The sequence below is a fragment of the Rhagoletis zephyria genome, unplaced genomic scaffold, assembly GCF_001687245.7.
Source record: "Rhagoletis zephyria isolate East Lansing unplaced genomic scaffold, Rhagoletis_zephyria_1.1 Rzeph_scaffold_00023, whole genome shotgun sequence".
NCBI classification, from domain to species: Eukaryota; Metazoa; Arthropoda; class Insecta; order Diptera; family Tephritidae; genus Rhagoletis; species Rhagoletis zephyria.
Window position 1 is genome coordinate 537,386 of NW_016157107.1, and position 20,331 is coordinate 557,716.

The 20,331-nt window shown below is 32.3% G+C and overlaps 1 protein-coding gene across 5 annotated transcripts in view; it reads left to right on the plus strand.

The window, feature by feature from the left end:
* Positions 1-3,879, plus strand: part of beat-VII (Immunoglobulin domain-containing protein beaten path VII) — a 501,410-nt gene extending 497,531 nt beyond the window's left edge. For all 5 annotated transcript variants that reach the window (XM_017615650.1, XM_017615668.1, XM_017615640.1 and 2 more), the window contains one exon: positions 1,798-3,879. In XM_017615650.1, the coding sequence (XP_017471139.1) occupies positions 1,798-1,997 (200 nt within the window). In that variant the 3' untranslated portion in view covers positions 1,998-3,879. The remainder of the gene's footprint in view (positions 1-1,797) is intronic.
* Positions 3,880-20,331: the final 16,452 nt, after the last annotated feature.

A 20,331-nucleotide genomic window follows, 5' to 3' on the forward strand; every position in this document is an offset into this window, starting at 1 on the left:
AAACAAATTAAGCATATATGTACAACGTTTTCATGCCAAGTATGAATAAAGTCTAAAAAGGGCTAGTGGAAATTTTAAATTTATGTGGCCAAAAAAAGTATGCGGTAGCTAATTTTAGCCACCAAAGGGCTAAAACGGCAACACTGGCTATAACATCATCCAATAGATGAGGATAACGTCGCATGCATGAATGGCGAGAACCTCGAAAATTTGAAGAGATTACGTGCCTCTTGCTTAGAGTGGTTCATAAAAACACTCTTTTTGGAAATTCATAATAATTCATATTTTGAAAAAAAAGTTTTCTTAGATGTCGCGCTGGTCGGTTTTTTTATAAAAGCGCTGATGTTCTAAATTTTTTTTATTTTCTTGACATGTTAAAATGCAGCTAAAAATTTGTTTTTTACATATAACTAGTCTGGTATTATTGGTGAACTTTCCCTTAATTACAAACCTGTCTTGGACAATAAGAATGGGTCTAGTTCCCGAAAATATGGCCTCGAAAAGACACTAGTAAAATTAGAACGTTGATACTGAACGATTTACGCATTGTCATGGGTTGGAACTTGTTACCAGGGGGTTTCTGGGGCTGCTAATTAGGGATCTGAAGTCAGTTTTTCGAAATTCAGAATGGCGGTCCATTTTATTGGATTTGTTCGAAACCCGGCGCTTGAGAGTTTTTGTGGTCGCCGATTACGAATATGAAGTCAATTTCTTTAAATTCAAAGTGGCGGATCCAATATGGCGATCAAATTAAAAAAAGTACTAAAATTAAAATGTTGGTACTGAACATATTAAACATTGTCAAGGGTTAAAACACGTTTCCAGTGTGTTTCTGGGGTTGCTGATTGCGAATCTGATGTCAGATTTTCAAAATTCAACATGACGGTTAAGAGTTTCAATTTTTTCTAAAATTGGTCGCCATTTTGGATCCGCCATTTTGAATTTCCTCTTGCTGTTAGACAAAATACGGTTTCCAACATCATGACTGCCCAGCTCACTTCAGAAGAAGTATTCCAGCAAGTTTTGTTAATGATTTTTATTATAGGACATACTCTTTAACTAAGAACAGTAAAATCGGACCCTTGAGCTAATATGTAAAAAAGTGAACGTCCAGGCAAAAAAAAAATAAAGTTGACAATCGAATATCTCGAAAACGGTTAAGTTTTGAACATCATGTCATGTAACCAAAGTAGTCAGAAATTACCTAAATAATATTCTTCTTAAGTATTTAGGCCGACTTCTCCGGTAACCCTGTATATAACTGTATGTAACTCAAAAATAAAAAAATAAACCTTAAGTACTACTTTTAAGTGTGTCATGTCTCTAATCCTTGTAATAATCTTTACTACTTACTTTAAAAAAGATACGATATCGATTAAGCAAAGATTAGAGATATTAGACACTTAACCAGCGCAGGGGTTAGGTTTCATTTTTCATTTTGATTTGTGCCGTTATTCCAGAGTACATCGATATATATGTATGTGCATTTAACTTTTATGTATGCCTTGCTGTCTGCCGGCTTGGCTTAAGTCTCTTTGCTGTGCCCAATTAATTTCATCAATTTACCTTTACACTAAATGTCAATCTAATGCCTTGGCAAAATATTTCAGCACCAGCATTGCTCGCTGTTAGCAATGAGACGGTGAAAGGCGCAGAATACATTGTACTTTTTATGCAGTCGAATTTTAACTCAAAATTTATTATTATTCTTTCTATTCCATGTGCCGCGGTCGTTTGTGTTCTCTCCGCCTCAACCGCTCATACGCCAACCTATTCTTTCCCGTCTACTTTCTGCAGTTGAACTCATACGAGCGGAAACATCGTCGACAACAACAGCAGTCCCCAGCATAGGTATGGCAGCGTTAGGCAATGGCGCCTCACACACCGCGGAGACGGCTGCAGCGGGCCGGCCAACCATCAGCCTCACATTGGGAAGCAGCTACACGTGGGCTTCACTGATTTTGCAGGTAGCTCTGTTGCAGATGTTGAGATACTGAAGGATAAAAAAGGAAGCTACCACGCACCGGCAGTCTGACGGTAGGTGCCTCCGGCTTCGGTTATCCGCGCAACCCCGTCTCGGCCCACCGATCAACCAACCGAATGTAAAAGCAAAAGTCTTGGTTCGCTGTAGTTGAAACTACAATTAAACCCAGCTGATATGTACCTTTAGCAAAATACCCCTATTCCTTTCTTCACATACTTTATAACACAAGCAAATAAAACAAAACAGTAGATGCTTAGAAATAAAAAGGGGGCAACGTTACGGAAACTGGATATAAAAATGAACCGGCGAAATGTAAAAAGTTAGAGAGAACAGGTGAAATATATGTTTACGTACTTGCGCATTTGTTGTTGTTGAGCAAACGACAGGGTGGTGCCGGATAGCCGGGAAACAAACAATAAAGTAATGACTGTATGTAAAAAGTATAAATTAAAACAGAAAGAGAAGTACATACCTACATATGTATGTGTAATAAATATAAAAATATATAAAATTCAAAATAGTTAAAGCTAAAAGGGAAAAGAAACAAAAGACAACAAAATGTACCGAAAAGGAAAGAAACAGAAATTTTAACTGAAAAACTTTGTGAACTTTAAAAGTGAACATACATATGTATGTATGTGAAAAGCGATGTTAGTAAGGGACGAACAGTTTAAATTTAATTGCACAAAAGAAATGAGACAAACGCCCAAAAGGCGATGGGCCCTGCGACTGTATGTGTATAAGTTTAAATTTGTGTTTGTATTTAAGTAGTTGTATAGGTGTACTTGTGGGTGTGCATGAAAATATTATCGTCTACGAAGATTTTTAAGCTGGGAAGATTTTGAGAGCTTTGCTTATTTACTCACCATGAAAGACGAAATAAAACAATAATTTTTATTTTCTATAAATGCATGTACTATACAAGACAGAGATGCGCGTAATTAAAAAGAAAAAAACTGATGAAGATTGGGAGTTAGTTAAATGGAAATTGTGAGTGAAATTAAAAAGAAGAAGATCATTAAAGCTGTAAAATGGGTAAAAAGGGCAGTAAAAGAAAAGGAATTTTTTAATAAGGACAACTTTTAAAGCACGAAGCTGGTGGCAAATTCCCACCACAGAATTCATATGAGTTTCTAAGAGTTTGTATATTTGATATACATATGTTTGTATTTAAAGAACCAGAATAGGGTTGGAGAGCACCATACACACGTATTTATGTGGATACAAAATGTTGGAAATTTAGTAAGGCCACACCGTGTTAATACCCAACATGTAAATTTCTTTCTACAAAATTTGAAAACTGCATATTTAAAGTTTTTCATTACATATGTATCACATTGTGGACGTTTATGGAGTTAGGACATATAGGTACGCATACATCTGTTTTATTTAGGACAATCCCATGCGGCCGATGCAATACAAAATTAGGTATACCACATATTTTTAATGAACAATAGATTTGCAAATCGCAATGTTTGTATACCGGAATGATTCTCATTTTTAGACAAATAAATTATAATTTCGGAACAGAGCGATAGTCTCCAAAAAATTAAATTTTACAGGAATTGGTGAGTTGTTCATGCATAAATAATATCAAAACTTGAACATATTTTTAGCATGAAAAATGGTTCTTACCTCTGACCATGTATATACATATGTACATACACACATATATAACGGGTCAAACCCTTGTGAAGATACTAAACGAAACACCTGGAAAAACTCATACGAATCGTTTACAGGAGTTGTCGTTAAAAATCTCCGGTAAAAAACATCCAACAACAAAATTCCGGCAAAATGTCATCTGCTCTCTCACAGGAGAAATATATCCAAAATAGTACGCGAACAGAAAATTTGCAGAAACTTGCAAGTTAGACGAACAGCTGATAGAATTTTTGTTTACATTCAAAATTGTAAAATTTAAAACGTACGAAAACTCATCACGAAAAGTTTTCCTGACACAGTTTATTGATTTAACGAATAACTACTTAGTTCTTACAAGTTTAATTAGTCGCATTTTATCATTTTAACTTCCAAACCTTCAAGTTCAATTTTGTGATTTGCGTAAATTCCTACCAGCTGTTTTTGATCAATTGTTTTCCTGTTGGCAAAAATTTTTCCAGCAGAAACCAGTAGCTTCCCCTCAAAATGAAATGTCACTTTGCTCTCTCAATTTGCCCTACTTTGCAAGTTTTTTACGTACGCGAACGCAAAAACCTGAAAGTTTTGGTTAACTTTGAACAATTAACAGCTACGCGAACGCAACTAATAACATTTCCTCCACTTTTAAGCTGTTTTTTTTTAGGAGGAAGCATCGAAAGCCTGTACATTTCAGTGTGGGACTCCAACTAAAGCTCCTACTGTCCAAGTACTGATCCCCTCGGTACCACCGTCAAGTATTTCGTCTGAACGCGGTTTGACCACGCACGTACGAATGCTAATGAAATTAAAAACACAATACTTATATTATTTTTAACTCTTATCAAGCCGCACTGCCTTGGCAGCTATGTATGTTATCTGCTGCCATTTTTCTTGAGTTTTCGCTTAGATTTTTTAGTGTTTTGCTTATGAATTGGTTAAAGTTCTTAGTTATAAAGTCGAATTATTACACGTTTGTATGCGTTTATTAATACGGCAGAGAAAGATCCTTTTAGCGTATCAAATGGATAAAAGTTTAAATGAAAAACTCCAGTGCGATAGTCGAACATATTGAAAAATAGTGTTAAAGCTTACCTGCTTTTCTATGTGTACCGCTAAAAAACAATTTCCAAAATGCATAACAAAACCAACTATTTAAAGCACTAGATGAAACTTAAACCCTGAACAATTAAAATTATATATCAGAAACTCGGAATCATATTAAATAGAACAAATAATATACTGTAAATAAAAAAAAAAAACAAAAAACCTTAAGAAGAAATTCATGTTTTTCGATGCGTCCAAGGCAAAATTTTCTTGTATAGCGACCAAATAAAGTTTAAAGTATCGTAAGAAAACCCGAGAAGCTTAAAAATACAATCAATCTTTAAAACAAAGTGAAACAAATCTAATTCAAAGCATCTACTATATATGTATTACAACAACTTAAATAACTACATATATATAATATAATATTATATACATAAATATATACACATGGACATACATATGTGTGAGTGAAACAAATAAATTAGGGATGCTAACGCCTGTTATTATTGTTTAGAGAAAAAATCTGTTATAAACATATTTTTCATGACGATATTCTGTTATTTTTTAGATTGCCTACTATTTATGATTATGAATTTTAGGTAAATATAATTAAACTTAGACAAATTAAATACATACATAGTTAGGTACGAATCTGTAAAATGTAAAATTTGTGTAGATCAATGTAGGAATGAAATGTTATTATATGTGTATGTATGTATCACGTCATCGGTAAAATCAATTTAAATACGATGTACAGCAAAACTTTAATTGTCCTACAAACAAAGATACACACTCCTGCATGCATACACCAAAAACATATCTACATATGTACGTATCATCTAGTATATATGTGCATACACGTGGGTTTACATATAAATATATATGTACGTATGTATGTACTGTACAAGGCGAATACATTATTGAGTGCAACCAAATCGTCTCAATGCTTTAAGTGTCTACAAACAAATATGAATAATATTATGAATACAAAAATATCTAATCAAATGAGTTGATACAAACGTATGTGGAAGGGCATACGAAAATTAAAGGATTTCCTAAAAGATGACTATATTTAGGTACTTCGTAATAGTAAGCTTCTTTCTAAAAAAAACTAAAAACCAAGCATGAACTCTTATGTATATACATATATAAGTATGTAATTGTATGAGCCTGCGAAAAATATTTACAACAAATAAAAGATAAAAGAACATAAAAATAAATATTTTTAAATCATAATTGTAAACTGCAGATAAACTGAAGAGTAAAATTCTGTTCCGAAACAAATAATGTGAACACTAAAAGGTTGTTAAATGCCCCCGAAATTCGAAAATACTAAGAACCAATTATACTTACTAATACACACAAGCATACAACAAACAAATCTCAAAAAACCAATTATGTATCTACTTGTGTTTCCACAAAAATAAATATATAAAATTAAAAGGTAGTAAGAAAATTGCGACTCCAATCTTAAAATTCATTATTCAATAGTCCGCATACTTTCAACAATATTTTTTGTTTGTTTCTTATTAATGATTTAAGAAGAAAGATTTGAAAAAATCATGAAATTTAAGATGAGATAAAAACACAAACAAATCGCAACCAAGGTCAAGTTTTTAATGAAAACTGTATGTACATGACAAAATATATAATTAATAAATAAAAACGAAACATACATAAAAATAAAGAAAAATGGCTAAAATGTCTTATGCAGGTATTGACGTCTTCCTATGCTACGCTGTCTATTATTAACTAAACAACAGAAACAAAAATTTACCAAAACCAAAAAGTATAGTAAATATTAGCATTAAATATACATTTACAATTTAGATATAACAAACAAAAAATTATGAGTACATATTAATAAAAACAAAACAACCAAGCCCAAAAAATACAAAATTAAGCACTTGCTGCTTGCAAGAATAATTTTTAATTTTAGACATATTATAATATTAAATGAATATACATACATATATATATTATATTAGAGGTAGTTTAAATTTTTTTATTACACAAAAGGTATAAAATAGTAAATAAATATACATACATATGTATAAAGGTAACAATGACATTATTTTTTTATTTGCCTAAAATATACATACATAAATCTAACCTACGCGTACGTATACATATGTATGCTTACCAAATAGTACGAGTATACATATGTATGTACATACGCATATTATATAAATACACAACAGAAAACACTCTCTAAAACCCATTCACTACCACCCTTCATTAATTTGTTATTAAATAGACCTACAAAATGCATATTTATAATATTTTTAACGCTATTGTGTTTTTTTTTATTCTCATCTAACTTCACATCACTTGTATTCAAAAGAGTCATTGCCTAAAAAACAGCTTCGTTTTTATAAGTGCCGTGTATAAAAAAATGTGGAGGTACGTAAATAGTCAATTAGGTAATTTCCGATGTGTATCTTAATGCGGCAGTTGAAACATAAAGCTTACAACCGTTGGGCCACTAAGTTTTTTTAGATCACAGTTATCAACTTCATGCAGGCAAGCAAGTTAAACGAAAAAGTTTCCTAAAAGTTCCGTGAAGCGTACTGCGACTAACTAGTATCCTTATACATCCAGGATAAAGTTCTTTTGTAGAAATTGTGCGTTTGTATAAGCCTAATCTAGTTTTCACCAAATTTTTCAAATCGAGTTCTTAATATTTACTTTATTTTCGCTTCTCTAAAAATATTTCTCTTATTCAACCACTTTTAAGCTGCCTTAATTATAACAATAATAATAATAATATTTGTGTTTGGTCGAGCTTCTTCTGCGATTTGTGGTGTGGGCCTTGTTGTTACATAAATGCACGTATTTAAAGTTTTACGCCGCCTCCGAACGGCAAATGGTTTTTATGAGAAGCTTTTTCAAGCAGAAAACACTCGGAGGTTTGCCATTACCTACCGAGGGTCGACCGCTGTTAGAAAATAATTTTTCTAATTTAGATGCTGTCCGGAGTAGGGATTGATGCCAGGTCCTCCGGAATAGTACCTCTAACCATTCAGCCACATCCGATAAGTGACTCTATTTTTGTCTGAAACTGCAAGTAAAGATTCAATTATAATATGGACCAAACGCTCAGTATATTGAATGTAAAATAAAATATCTGTTTAATTTTAAGAAATTTCTTGTTGGTAAATAATAATTAACATAGCATTTTTATGCACCGAAATACTTACCTCTTTTTTTATAAAAATAAGTATTTTATTACATCCCGTTTTGTTGGAAGCTTGTTGCTGAACAGATTCTTCGGTCCAAAAAACATTTTTTTACAGTTGCGATCGCTCCATCAGTAAAACTTTAAACTTTACTGAAACTCGCTCAATTGTTATTTAACCCGACTCAATTACAACCGGCCAAGTGCATGTTAATAAAACCTAACAATTGTTTAGTGTTCATAATTTTTTGCGGGCCTTAGATGTATGGTATAAAAATAAAAAACTAAGGGTAGTATTTCCAAAATTAATTGAGATATAAATCAAAACGGTTTCTAATAGCCAGTTATGTTCCAGATTTAGTTGTTTTATCGGGTGCTTAAAAAATTGTTTACATCCATAATTTTCTCTCGACGTAAGCGTTCAAATAAAATTGACGTACACTAAACGTTCTTCGTGATACGCCCTAATGTTTCTGATTCTGTACATGCAAACATATCCGAGAAGCGTTATATGGAATATAATTCTACACTCGAGAAAATGGTATATAGTTCTCTAACCCACTTTTAATGTATTTAGTAAGATTCTAATGTAATTTTGAAAATGCTCCATTTTCCATACTATATTCTGGCTGAGGGTAAAGGCAATGGTCCGCTGGCAAAACATCAAAAGTTGCATGCTCATTTTCACTTTTGCTTTCAAACAGAAAATTTACAAAGTGTTCCCTTTCGCACTTAAAACTTTTGGTACTCATTTTAGTGCTATAATCCTTATAAATCATATTAGCTGAACAATTTTTATTTAAATAACAAAAAGCCCAAATATTTAAGGACGTACACGCCTTCATGTTAAAATACTTAAAATAACAACTACCGCAATAAACACCTGATCACGTCTAAAACGCAGCAGAATAGTGACCCATGATTGTAGTTGGGTTAACATATGAAAAAGTGGAAAATGCAACAACAATGCTTTGTAAGCTAGAGTTGCTGGTTCGAATCCCAGTGAACTCGATGAAGAAGTCTGATAAGGTGAAATAGCAGCTATGACATCTAGGATTTATAAGCTGTTGTTGTTTTTTCCTCAATAATAATAAAAAACGGCCTCAATTTCAATAAAAATTGTTTAATATTTACATGTATCATATTTACTTTTTATATACAAGTTGATGGACAGTGAATTAAAGAAGAAGCAGCACCAAACCAAATTCCAATCGAATTCTTATGTAGTTCTATGGTGCCGCTTTCGACTACATAGTGGTTAGAAAATTACACTTGTTATCTAATGTTGTGATTAAAAATTCTGTTATGGGAACTCTGAAATATTACGAACATTTCATATACTTTTCCTGATAAAACTACCCAGTAATTAAAGGACGCAGTACAATTTCTACGGAAGTCTATTCTCGGGGAGCTTTGACCATACTATAGATATGGGAATCAACTCTTCAAAGATATTGGCAGATGCAATACACTTAATGGTGACCATCCATACTTTATTTTAATGGGCAGTTCTTCAATTTGCGCTTGTTTATTTTGTAATTTTGTATTGCTGAATAGAGCAATGAAAACTATAAATGCCTGAAAATCTAGGTAAAAGTTTAAGCTTAAGAAATTTGGCCCTTGGTGCACCCAAGCTAGCGTACATTCGAATATCGCTTCATGTTATGTCAAACGCTGATTCTTTAAAATTCTTTGCCCGCGCTATAAATTACTACATACATAAATGGTACACATAAATATGTTTACATATTAAAACAAAGGTCAGTTGCCTTTTATTATTGAAATGCTTTATCAGATATTCATTTTCGCAATGAATACAAACAAAAAACCAAGATTATATTGCCTGAAGTCTCATTATCGGAATCATAAACATATACACGTCTAACGCGTTTAATGAGAAGAAAATAAGTGTCATAGCAATACACAAAACATATCATAAATGTTGTAATTTACTGTGTTAATGCAAATGTGGTGGACTCACAAAACTCCAAACGAACTCATATTATACATATAGTACATATAAAAACTGAATGTACATACAAATGTAAGCGCACCTACAACCATACATGACAATTTTTTTGACATAAATGCATACTTTCAATTATGTATGTGTGTATTTACATATCCACTTGCTGGCATGTACATATATAAAAATGTACACACAGTCAAACATAAACATACGTATAAAAACTATTCATGGACACAACAAATTTGAAGTTCAAAAAATTTATGGGTAACCATACTATAGAACCAAAAATATGTGCATATTTGTTTGTTTTTAAATGCACAATAAGAAAACGGAGACATAATGCAGGTGAACCCGATTTGTACCTACATACATATATCATATGTAGTATATTGGAATTGGGTTTTATTGGAAATGCGTGAGATCACGAGTAATTAAATTTGAACCTGTGAGGTGTATGTATGAATGTATTAGTTAATTTCTGCATAAACATATTTATACTTAATGAAAGTCGACCTTGTCGGCAAAAAATACGAAATTTTGATATAAAAATTATCTGGATGTACATATGCACGTAAGTATGTATGTATGTATATGTACAAGGTATGTACATATGTATACTCATATACTTATTTATTTATACATTTACATATAAATATATGTATGTATGTATAGTCAGATGTCATACAAATGTCAAGTGTCACGCACATGTCAAAAAAGAAAAGAGTTGCACAACGCAAATTTATTTACAATCAAACAGAAACAGAATACATAAATGTTTAGCAAGTGTTAGAACAGTGACTATACAGTGACTATTTTTGAAAAATTTCGCTAAAAAATATCAACTTCAGTTGAAACTCCTAAAGGTCTAAATTTCCTAATGTGTGAAAAATTAAAAGCAGCAATCTTTTTGCAGCGACAAAATTGTTAATAATTACATATATAACTGTTTATTTCCTTCGTTTGTTGAGTTCGCCCTTCCAAATAGTAGATTACAACTTGAAATTAAGAGGGACTTTTAAGGAAGAACCTTATTTGTGACAGTTGCGTCACAGTGGGTTTCAACCGTGACTGTGACAAACACACAGTGACAAAAGTGTTGCGTAACGTAAATCTTTTACCGCGGGAACTAATGGCATTATTGAGTTATTTTGCATCACTTACTATTTTCGTCCTTTGTTTTGGTCTTTCATATTGGCTGGGTGTTATGCAGACAAACTTTTGATAGGAAAATTAAATGGCGGCTGCTGTTTGCACATCAAATTTATATTGCTGAGAGTATCGCCAAACTCGCCTCTCCGAGTTTGCTGCAACAATTGCACGCAGTTTGCCAATCAAAATTTCTGCATACCACCAGCAACAGCAGTCCGATTTTTATTTTAAATAACCGGTCATTATAAGGAAATTTCCTTATATATAGTTACAGTGGCGTAGCCAGGATTTGGCGAAGGGGAGCAGATTAAAAAAAATTTGCATCGATAACTTAAAGTTGTGATACACAATGGCTAGAGGCGTCGCACTATAGGCAAAACACGAGTTTTTTTTCAAAATCGTAGATCTTCGCTTTTGTCGTGAAGATAAATGATCATATAATATAGGAAAACTATGGAGAAGTTACACCAACAGTAACTCAACCCTCAAAATACCGTTCAAAATGTCACTTTTTTTTAATTTTAGACTTTGGCTTCCATTCCACTAAAAAACACTATATTTAATACACCATTAGCACTGTTTCTGAAAGATTTCTCTTTATTTTACCTTAGGACTCGATTCTTGGGACATTGGATGCTGTACCCGAGTGGCCAGATTGGAAAAAGAAAAGCTTCTTTTAAACTCTAATAACTCGTAAACTATCAGCTTTCACAAAAAAATTTATATAACAAAAATTGTTATACTGGTCGATTTATTTACGAAAGTGCAGCATTTAACCCTCTAATGCAGAGTCTGTCATATATGAAACGCTTTTTAATCCTTTCAAGGCAGAGGCAAAATGGTTCTCAATATGTTCTCAACATACTTTTTATTTATTTTTATTTTTTATTTATTTTTATTTTTAATATTTTCATTTTATTTTTTTAATTTTTTTATTTTATTTTTTTTTATTATTATTTTACTATGGAAATATTTTCTACGCTTAATATCTACGTTAACATGAGAAAAAGCACGTTCAAAAGCATATTGAGAACCTTTTTCCTTTGCCTTGAAAGGGTTAAAAAGCGTTTCATATATGACAGACTCTGCATTAAAGGGTTAAATGCTGCATTCCATTATCTCTTTTCTAAGCGAAGATCTACGATTTTGAAAAAAAAAACTCGTGTTTTGCCTTTAGTGCGTCGCCTGTGGGCATTCTTTCATATATGTATGTATGTGCCATTTCTAACGTTATATATTTTTTGTCTACTCGGTTATTCCATGGGGAATTCATGCTTTATTTAAATTTAAAAAATTAAATTACTACACCATTTTAATTAATTAGTGTGTAGTCCAGTTTTGTTTTGTAGAAGTTTCGTTAGTATACACTTCAGTTTTTACACATTGAATATATCTGCATATTTATATATTTACGCGTATCTATTTACATTTATTTATGTACAAGTCTACAAAATCTTATTACTTATAAAGCGATTTTTAATCTTCGTTGCTTAACACACATTTTTTCGGCACATCATTATGTACCGCTAACATCGTTAAACCATTCAGCCGCTCCTTAATTGTATAAAAAGGAGGGACAAATAAGATAGCATATTCAACAATTGAGTAGTCCACTTGCAAAGTGCGCTATGTAAATTTTTTTAGATTTTTAGTTTTTGGTGGGTTTCATGTCCACTAACAGCAGAGTGAAATTTTTTTCTATATTCTGAAAAAATAGCATGAAATGTTAACTACTCTTGCAAAAGTCGCTATAATACTTATTTATACACTTTCAAATGTCTCCTCTTCGTATGAACTTAGAAAACTGCAAGAAAACGTGGTAGTTTCGGTGTCTAGTGGAAGAAGAAGAAGGTCGCAAAAAAGAAGCAAAGTAAGCTAAAAAAGCTAGCCATGGAAAAGTTACTATTTCAAAACTTGCAATATTAAATGTTTAAATATAAAATTTACAAATCTACCACATTGCAATTTTATTTCTTTAATGGTATTAGGCTCTTGTTTATCAAAATTTTCAGGTAATAAAAAAAGATACAGTTCAGATGTTACTTGTTGTCGTAGACGTTTTTTTTAATTTGTGGTTTACTTTTATAAAATCACATAACGCTCTTTGCAAGTGGACTACTCATATATTTATTAAAAGATAATTTGTCATCCGTCTGAAATAAAAAAATTTTAAATCAGAAGGATAAAATAGTATTGTGTTATTAATTCAAAAGTAAATAATTGTGGTTCAATGACGAAGGGGGGCGGGACTTATCCCCCTATATTCCCCACCGCCCCCCTCCCCCCCCCTGGCTACGCCACTGTATAGTTAACATTACTGGTGGCAGTTTCTCTATACCCAATTGCGACTGCTACTTTATCACATCATTGCAAATCTTCCTTTTTTGATAGTCGTAAACACGGATAAATATGGCAAAAATTTTAAAAGCTCTTTCAAGTTTAATTAAAAAAAAATAAATGTGTTGAAGGTTACGTCTACGCATGCTAGCAGAATGGGTTTGCCTGCCGTGGTTGCCGCGACGAGGACGAAATCGAGAGTGTGGAACACTATCTCTGTCATTGCCCCGCCCTCATGTGGGCGAGAAGACGCTCATTTCCCCACCACCGTTTTGATTGTATTGCAGATCTAAGTGAAGCAGGCATTTACGAATTCTCGCGCTTTCTAAACCTAACCAACTGGTTCCACTTCTAGGCGAACGGACGGGTTCGAATTCAAACTTTCAATTGGTATCACAACGGACCCACTGGGTCTAAGAGTGCCTCTCTCCTATGTTGGATGAAGGTAGCCGCTAAAAAAATTAAAAATACTATTATTGATTTTAAAAGTACATACTTACTTATTTTTTCTTTATTTTCTTTCGAAAATAACACAAAAAAACACAAAACCGATTCCAATATTTCACACGCTAAGGAGTTGTCGTTCGTTTTTTTCACCACAAAAACTGATCGAATCACTTACAGTGCAATGGAATGTAGCAAATAATGAAAACTAAAATCTATAGGTCGGTAGCAAAACGCCCTATATAAAACTATTTCATTTATACGAGATAAAAACAGCAATAGCAACAACAATTATTATCTTTTTATAAGCCAATTCAGGTAATCCATTTAGCAATCTGGTTAAAATACATATTTGCATTGAGAAATTAATGATTACAAAAAAAAAATCAACATCATCAAATGTGGAGCAAAAGAAAAAAATCTTAGAGCTAATTATCATAAGAGACAAAACGTTTACAACAAATTCTCGCAACATTCGACATGCAAATACGGAGAATACAAGTTCATCTACTGTTTGAGTTTCATCCCTTTAGGATATTTGGGCAATTCGCCATGCATGACGAAAACATTCCACAGAATAAAAGAAACATTCCTCTTTGTTGGATTACTAATTTCTTTTTGACACACAAAGTAATGCGGAATCCTTCCACTGGTCATTCTGTTATAAAATTTTGCGGCTAAAAAATCACCGGCCTGTTTAGAGAACTTCTTTCATTTAAAATTTGTTCAGTGAATCGGTAAATTGTTATGGCTTCCACGATAAGGAATGCTTCCAGTTTATTTCCAAGCGAGAACTTTACTCACTCCTTTAGTTAAAAGCGAGATGGAAACAATGTAAAATGTAAAACTTGTTCAGAGTTTCCGCCAGCAGTGATAGGGAACGTTTCCATTTTACTTCCAAGTGGAACCATTGCTCATTTCCCAAGAGGGATATGTATGTGTTACATTTGTTTCGCCATGTTATAATTAACAAACGCACACATTCATTCATGTGCACATACTTGCATATGTGTTGTGTTTCATGTGAAGATACAGATATACCGAGAAACCGAATATGAATAAATAGTAATTGATGTATTAAATCATAATGTAATTGCCACAAAACAAAATTACATATAACTGCAAATACGACCATTTGTGCAATAAAATATTAAATAAAGCATATATTATTATCCTATTAAAATTTGAATTAATTGGACAAACGAAAAGTGAAACAAAAAAATGACTTAAACAAAAACAATATGTAAACTAAACTTTTGTAAAAGTAACGCATACAAATACATACATATGAAACAAAGTATATATTTTAAGTAAATATACAAAGATTTAATAAATATACATATGTACATGCATGCATAGCTGTTGTGCATACGAGCATAAGAAATATATAAAATTCAACGGAAACGATAATTGATATGAAAGTACCAAATATGATTAAATTATAAAAAAAGTGTAAAAAATTTGAAAATATCAACAGAAACGACAAGAGTTAAGTGTATTTACATGCATTAATGATGGCATAATGGCATCATGCATTCAAAATATACAAGAAATTAGCAAATGAAAGTAAAAAATACCCTAAAGGGAAAAATGCAGCATGCGAATATGTATTGTGGATATTCAAAAAAATAAATGTTAAAAATCTAAATCCGGTCTTTCATTTTTCTTTTCGAAACATGACGGACGGTAAAAACCTGCAGGCCCGGCTGGAAATAAAGATGTTGTATAGTTTTCCTATCATTTACACTCTGTCTGATATATAAATTTTAGGACCACTAGTCAGAAAAGTAACTGCCGTTTCCTTTACAATTTGCAGCCACTGAAGTGGATTGTTAAACTTTTTGAGGGTTACATATATCGGGAAGAAACTTTTCTGTTATCCTGAATAGGTTTTCATAGAAATGTATTGTCCTCGGGCTAAGTTTTGGTCATCACTGCCATAAATTTACAAGTTTATAGGAATTCGAAAAGGTCTAGGTCAAGGACTTAAATTTTTAATTTAATGTAGATCATATAAGCAATGTATTTTAAGAATCAAAAGTAAAATTCGATGTTACTCGGTAGCACCTAGGTACGTTTCCTGATCTGAATAGCATTTAAAAAAGTCTGAGTTTACGTTTGGCATGAGAAAGTTTTTTTATAACCACTATTCAATTCTATTAATTTGTATCTATTAACAGGAGTTTTTCGACGTGTGCTTTTACCAAAAAATTTCGCCTTTTGATTGCCCCTTTCTCTTTTCTTATTCGATTCAGGGTTGTTGCGAATATTCGCATTCGCAACCGCGGAGCTTCCGCATTAATTTTAACATTCGCATTCGCAATAATCAATGCGAAGCTTTGGTTATTTTGGTATGAATAAGCGGTCGGTTTGAGTTGCACACAGAAAGAAAAGTTCTATAACAGCTTGAACGAGGCGCAATTAACTATTTTCAAGTTCATACATATACACATATACTCGTAGTTGGTATGATTGCCGTACTGAGCGCCATTATGTATATAAGAGTGTTCAGCTTGCGCTTGACAGCTTGTTTTTTTCCTAACCGGTATGTGTTGTTGGCCGCTGTAGGCAGAGGGTTATATACATATGTACAACTTTCTACAAGGAACGCGATGAAGTGCCCAATGAAATGTGAAATGTGATAACTGGGCAGTTAGTAAATCACCTGAAATCTTTGTCAGATTATTTTTCGGATGGTATTAGTAATATCGGCTTGGTACAAAATCCATTTACGAAGAATTCATAGATCTTCAGAGTACTTCGAAACACACATTTGAATCTGTGTCTCTGAAGGAGTTTTAGGTTAATGTTAATACCGGGGACAGCCAACTGGCATTTCATCGTAGCATTTCCAAAATACCATATATCTGTCACCAAACATTATAATATTCTTCAAAATACTACGTGAGCAACTTTGTATTCTTTGTACAGAGAATACAACTTTTCGAAGGTCGTGATTTTGTGGTATTCTCATTGTGAATGGGCATTTCGCACTGAACATACCCAAAAATGGCAGATGTCAGCTGCTCATTTATCAAAAAATCATTGAAATTTTCGCGCGATTGAAGCCAAAAGTTTATACCGTTTTGATGCAATATATAAACAATTTTTGCAATATTTTTTCCCCGGCAAAGAATAAATATCATGAAGTCGCTAAAAAGGCCATCTTAACTTTAATTCCTTCTATCACAATGTACTCTGTCATCAGAGTTTTCAGCTTGCGCTTATATAAAAAACAAATTCAGGTCGAAATTGGATGCTACCCCAGAAATGCGCATATAGCTTTCAGACATTATATCAAGCTACTATTTTAGACAATAATTAATAACAGTGAAACAATTGAGTTTTTCACATTAAAATTTAAGGTATGTAACTACACCTTTTCTAATAGTGCTTCAGAAAGCGTCAAATATATTTCAGTACCATCAAATGTACTTCCGATTAGTCAAACGTACTTCAGAAACCGTTAATTGGACTTCAGATTAGTCAATCGCACTTCAGAAACCGTAAAATATTCTTCAGACAAGTCAATTGTGCTTCAGAAACCAAAAAATGTACTTCAGATTAGTCAAATGTACTTCAAAATCCATTAATTGGATTTCAGATTAGTCAATTGTACATCAGAAACCATAAAATGTACTTCAGATTTGTAAATTGTACTTCAGAATTCGAAAAATGTACTTCAGATTAGTCAAATGTACTTCAAAATCCATTAATTGGATTTCAGATTAGTCAATTGTACATCAGAAACCATAAAATGTACTTCAGATTTGTAAATTGTACTTCAGAATTCGAAAAATGTACTTCAGATTAGTCAAATGTACTTCAAAATCCATTAATTGGATTTCAGATTAGTCAATTGTACATCAGAAACCATAAAATGTACTTCAGATTTGTAAATTGTACTTCAGAATTCGAAAAATGTACTTCAGATTAGTCAATTGTATTTCAAAAACAATAAAATGTACTTCAGATTCGTAAAATGTACTTCAGGAACCGAAAAATGTACTTCAGAAACCGAGAAATGTACTTCAGAAACCACTTTTGTAAATGTACTTCAGGTGTTAAAGTAGTGCTCTACAATTCATTTAGCATTACAGTTCACTTCTTCCAATGAAGGGACTTTGCCCCAAATCCTTCTCTTTTGAGAATAATAATAATAATGATAATAATAATAATAATATTAATAATAATTGCTTCAATTGCAAAAAATCGCAATCGAATGTACGTATGTATGTATATACTGTAATCTTAATGCTATACCTAATGCGATTTATTAACATGTAGTATGTACATACATACATACTTTGCATAAAATTGCTTGTAATCTACTTTCATGGTTGAGCGCTCATTTGTGGTAAGTGCATTGAAGAACGCCCTATTTCAGAATTTTATTGAAAAGCACCCTATCTTAGAATTTGGTTGAAGAACGCCCTATCTCAGAATTCGGTCCAAAAACGCCCTAACACAACTGAAAATACATTGAAAATGTGATCTAACTCAGCACGCCCTATTTCAGAATTTTATTGAAAAACACCCTATCTCAGAATTTGGCTGAAGAACGCCGTATCTCAGAATTCTGTTCAAAAACGCCCTAACACAACTGAAAATACATTGAAAATGTGATCTAACTCAGCACGCCCTATTTCAGAATTTTATTGAAAAACACCCTATCTCAGAATTTGGCTGAAGAACGCCGTATCTCAGCTGCCGATTAAAAACGCCCTAACTCAGCTGAAAATATATTAAAAATGTGCTGAGTTAGAGCACACTAAGCAAATAATTTGAAATTAATTTTTAAAAGGCGGCAACTCTTTTCGAAATATTAAAACTTTTTTGCACATCTGCAGCCCGAGCCCTTTATCTTGACACCCCACTTTTAAAAATCGAACGAACGGTGCGGATCTGATGGCATTGATTATTAAATAATTTAAATGCAATTTTTAACAGATGGCAACTCTTTTCCAAGAATTAAAACCTTATTGCTCATATACAGCCCAAGCTCTTTAGTTTGACACCTCATTTTTGAAAATCGACCGAACGGTACAGATCTGATAACCTGGACAAAAAAATCAATGGATCTGTGGTCATAAGCAATAATCGCCTTAGTCGAAAAACCTGAATTCGAGAAAAAACGCTTTAAAGATTTGGATTGTAATGTTAACCTTATGAGGAAACCAAAATAAGTTCGTCTATAGCTTTGTAAATAGCCTAACTGACGAGATGGGGATTTCACATATACATGGAATAGTAGTTGCAGAAAACTATAGCATATATAATTCAATTCTTTCCTAAGTCGACTTAGGTGGTTATTGCTTATGAACACAGAGATACAAATATGCCATGACGTGTATCACTACTTTAATTCATTTTTATTTCCTTTCATACTGGAAACCCTCCTAAATATAGTTAGGAAATAATCAAATCTCTTTCGTGTAATATTGAGATACGTACATATTTAATGTGCCTGATGAATTAAGTTGAATTTGATTTTTTAAATACTTTACAACGCTCCTAAATACAGTTCATAAATAAAGCCTTTTTAAACCCATTTTAATTTGACACCCATATATTTAACAATTGCTTTAACTTAAATAATGTTCAGAATAAAACATTTTTAACATATATGTGAATTTATATCCATACTTTAATAATTCATTTGACTCATTAAATAATTTTAGTTTAACTTTTTATACAGGTGGAAACCCTCTTTAATATTATAGAGGCCGCCAATATTTCAATATTTCATATAATTTAATTTAATTCGACTTTTCGAACAGATGGCAATCCTGTTCAAATTATTTTTAAACCAAAACCTCGATAAACTTTATCGTTTGACACTTGTATTGTAATACATATTTAAATTATACTCTTAATTCAAATTGAATTTAATTATAATATCAGATGCCAACCCTCGTACACGCAGTTTCGAAATAAAGTTTCTTCAAAGCAATTTTGATTTATATTTATACTGAAGTAATTTATTTAACCTATTGCTTATATTGAATCAAAATTTTCAGCAAGGTGGCAACCCTTTGCAAAATATTTTCAAACCATATCAGGAGATAGATTTCAATTGTCTGACTTAGTTTAAGTCGAGCTTGCTTTTCGAACCGCCCTACAAATAATTAAGAAATAAATTTAATTTTTTTTTACGCAGAATACGTCTTAAGTTTAGATATGGAGGCTATGCTCAAATGTTGTAGTTGTAATTTTTAGCTACACAAAAACGCTTATTGCATGAGAACTAGTGAAGCGATTTCAAAAGAGTGTGGACAAAATTCCAGACCTATCGACAGGTACATTTCTGTAAGTAACCAACTCGCTAGAAACAACAGTAAGTATTGGCTTATTTTTGGCTCAACTTTGAGCGTTTAAAGTGCTCTCGCAACTTATTATTTGTAGGTATAACTTCCATTTTCGGGATATAGGTTCTTTGGAGCAGAAGAAATATTATCGTGTGCAAATGTTATATAAATTCAACTAATATTGAGCATTTTAAGGAAAAAAATTGTTGAAAAAATTTGCTAATTTTGTATTGCAAAAATGCTCGAAAACCGCTGGAATGATTTTGTTTTTGTC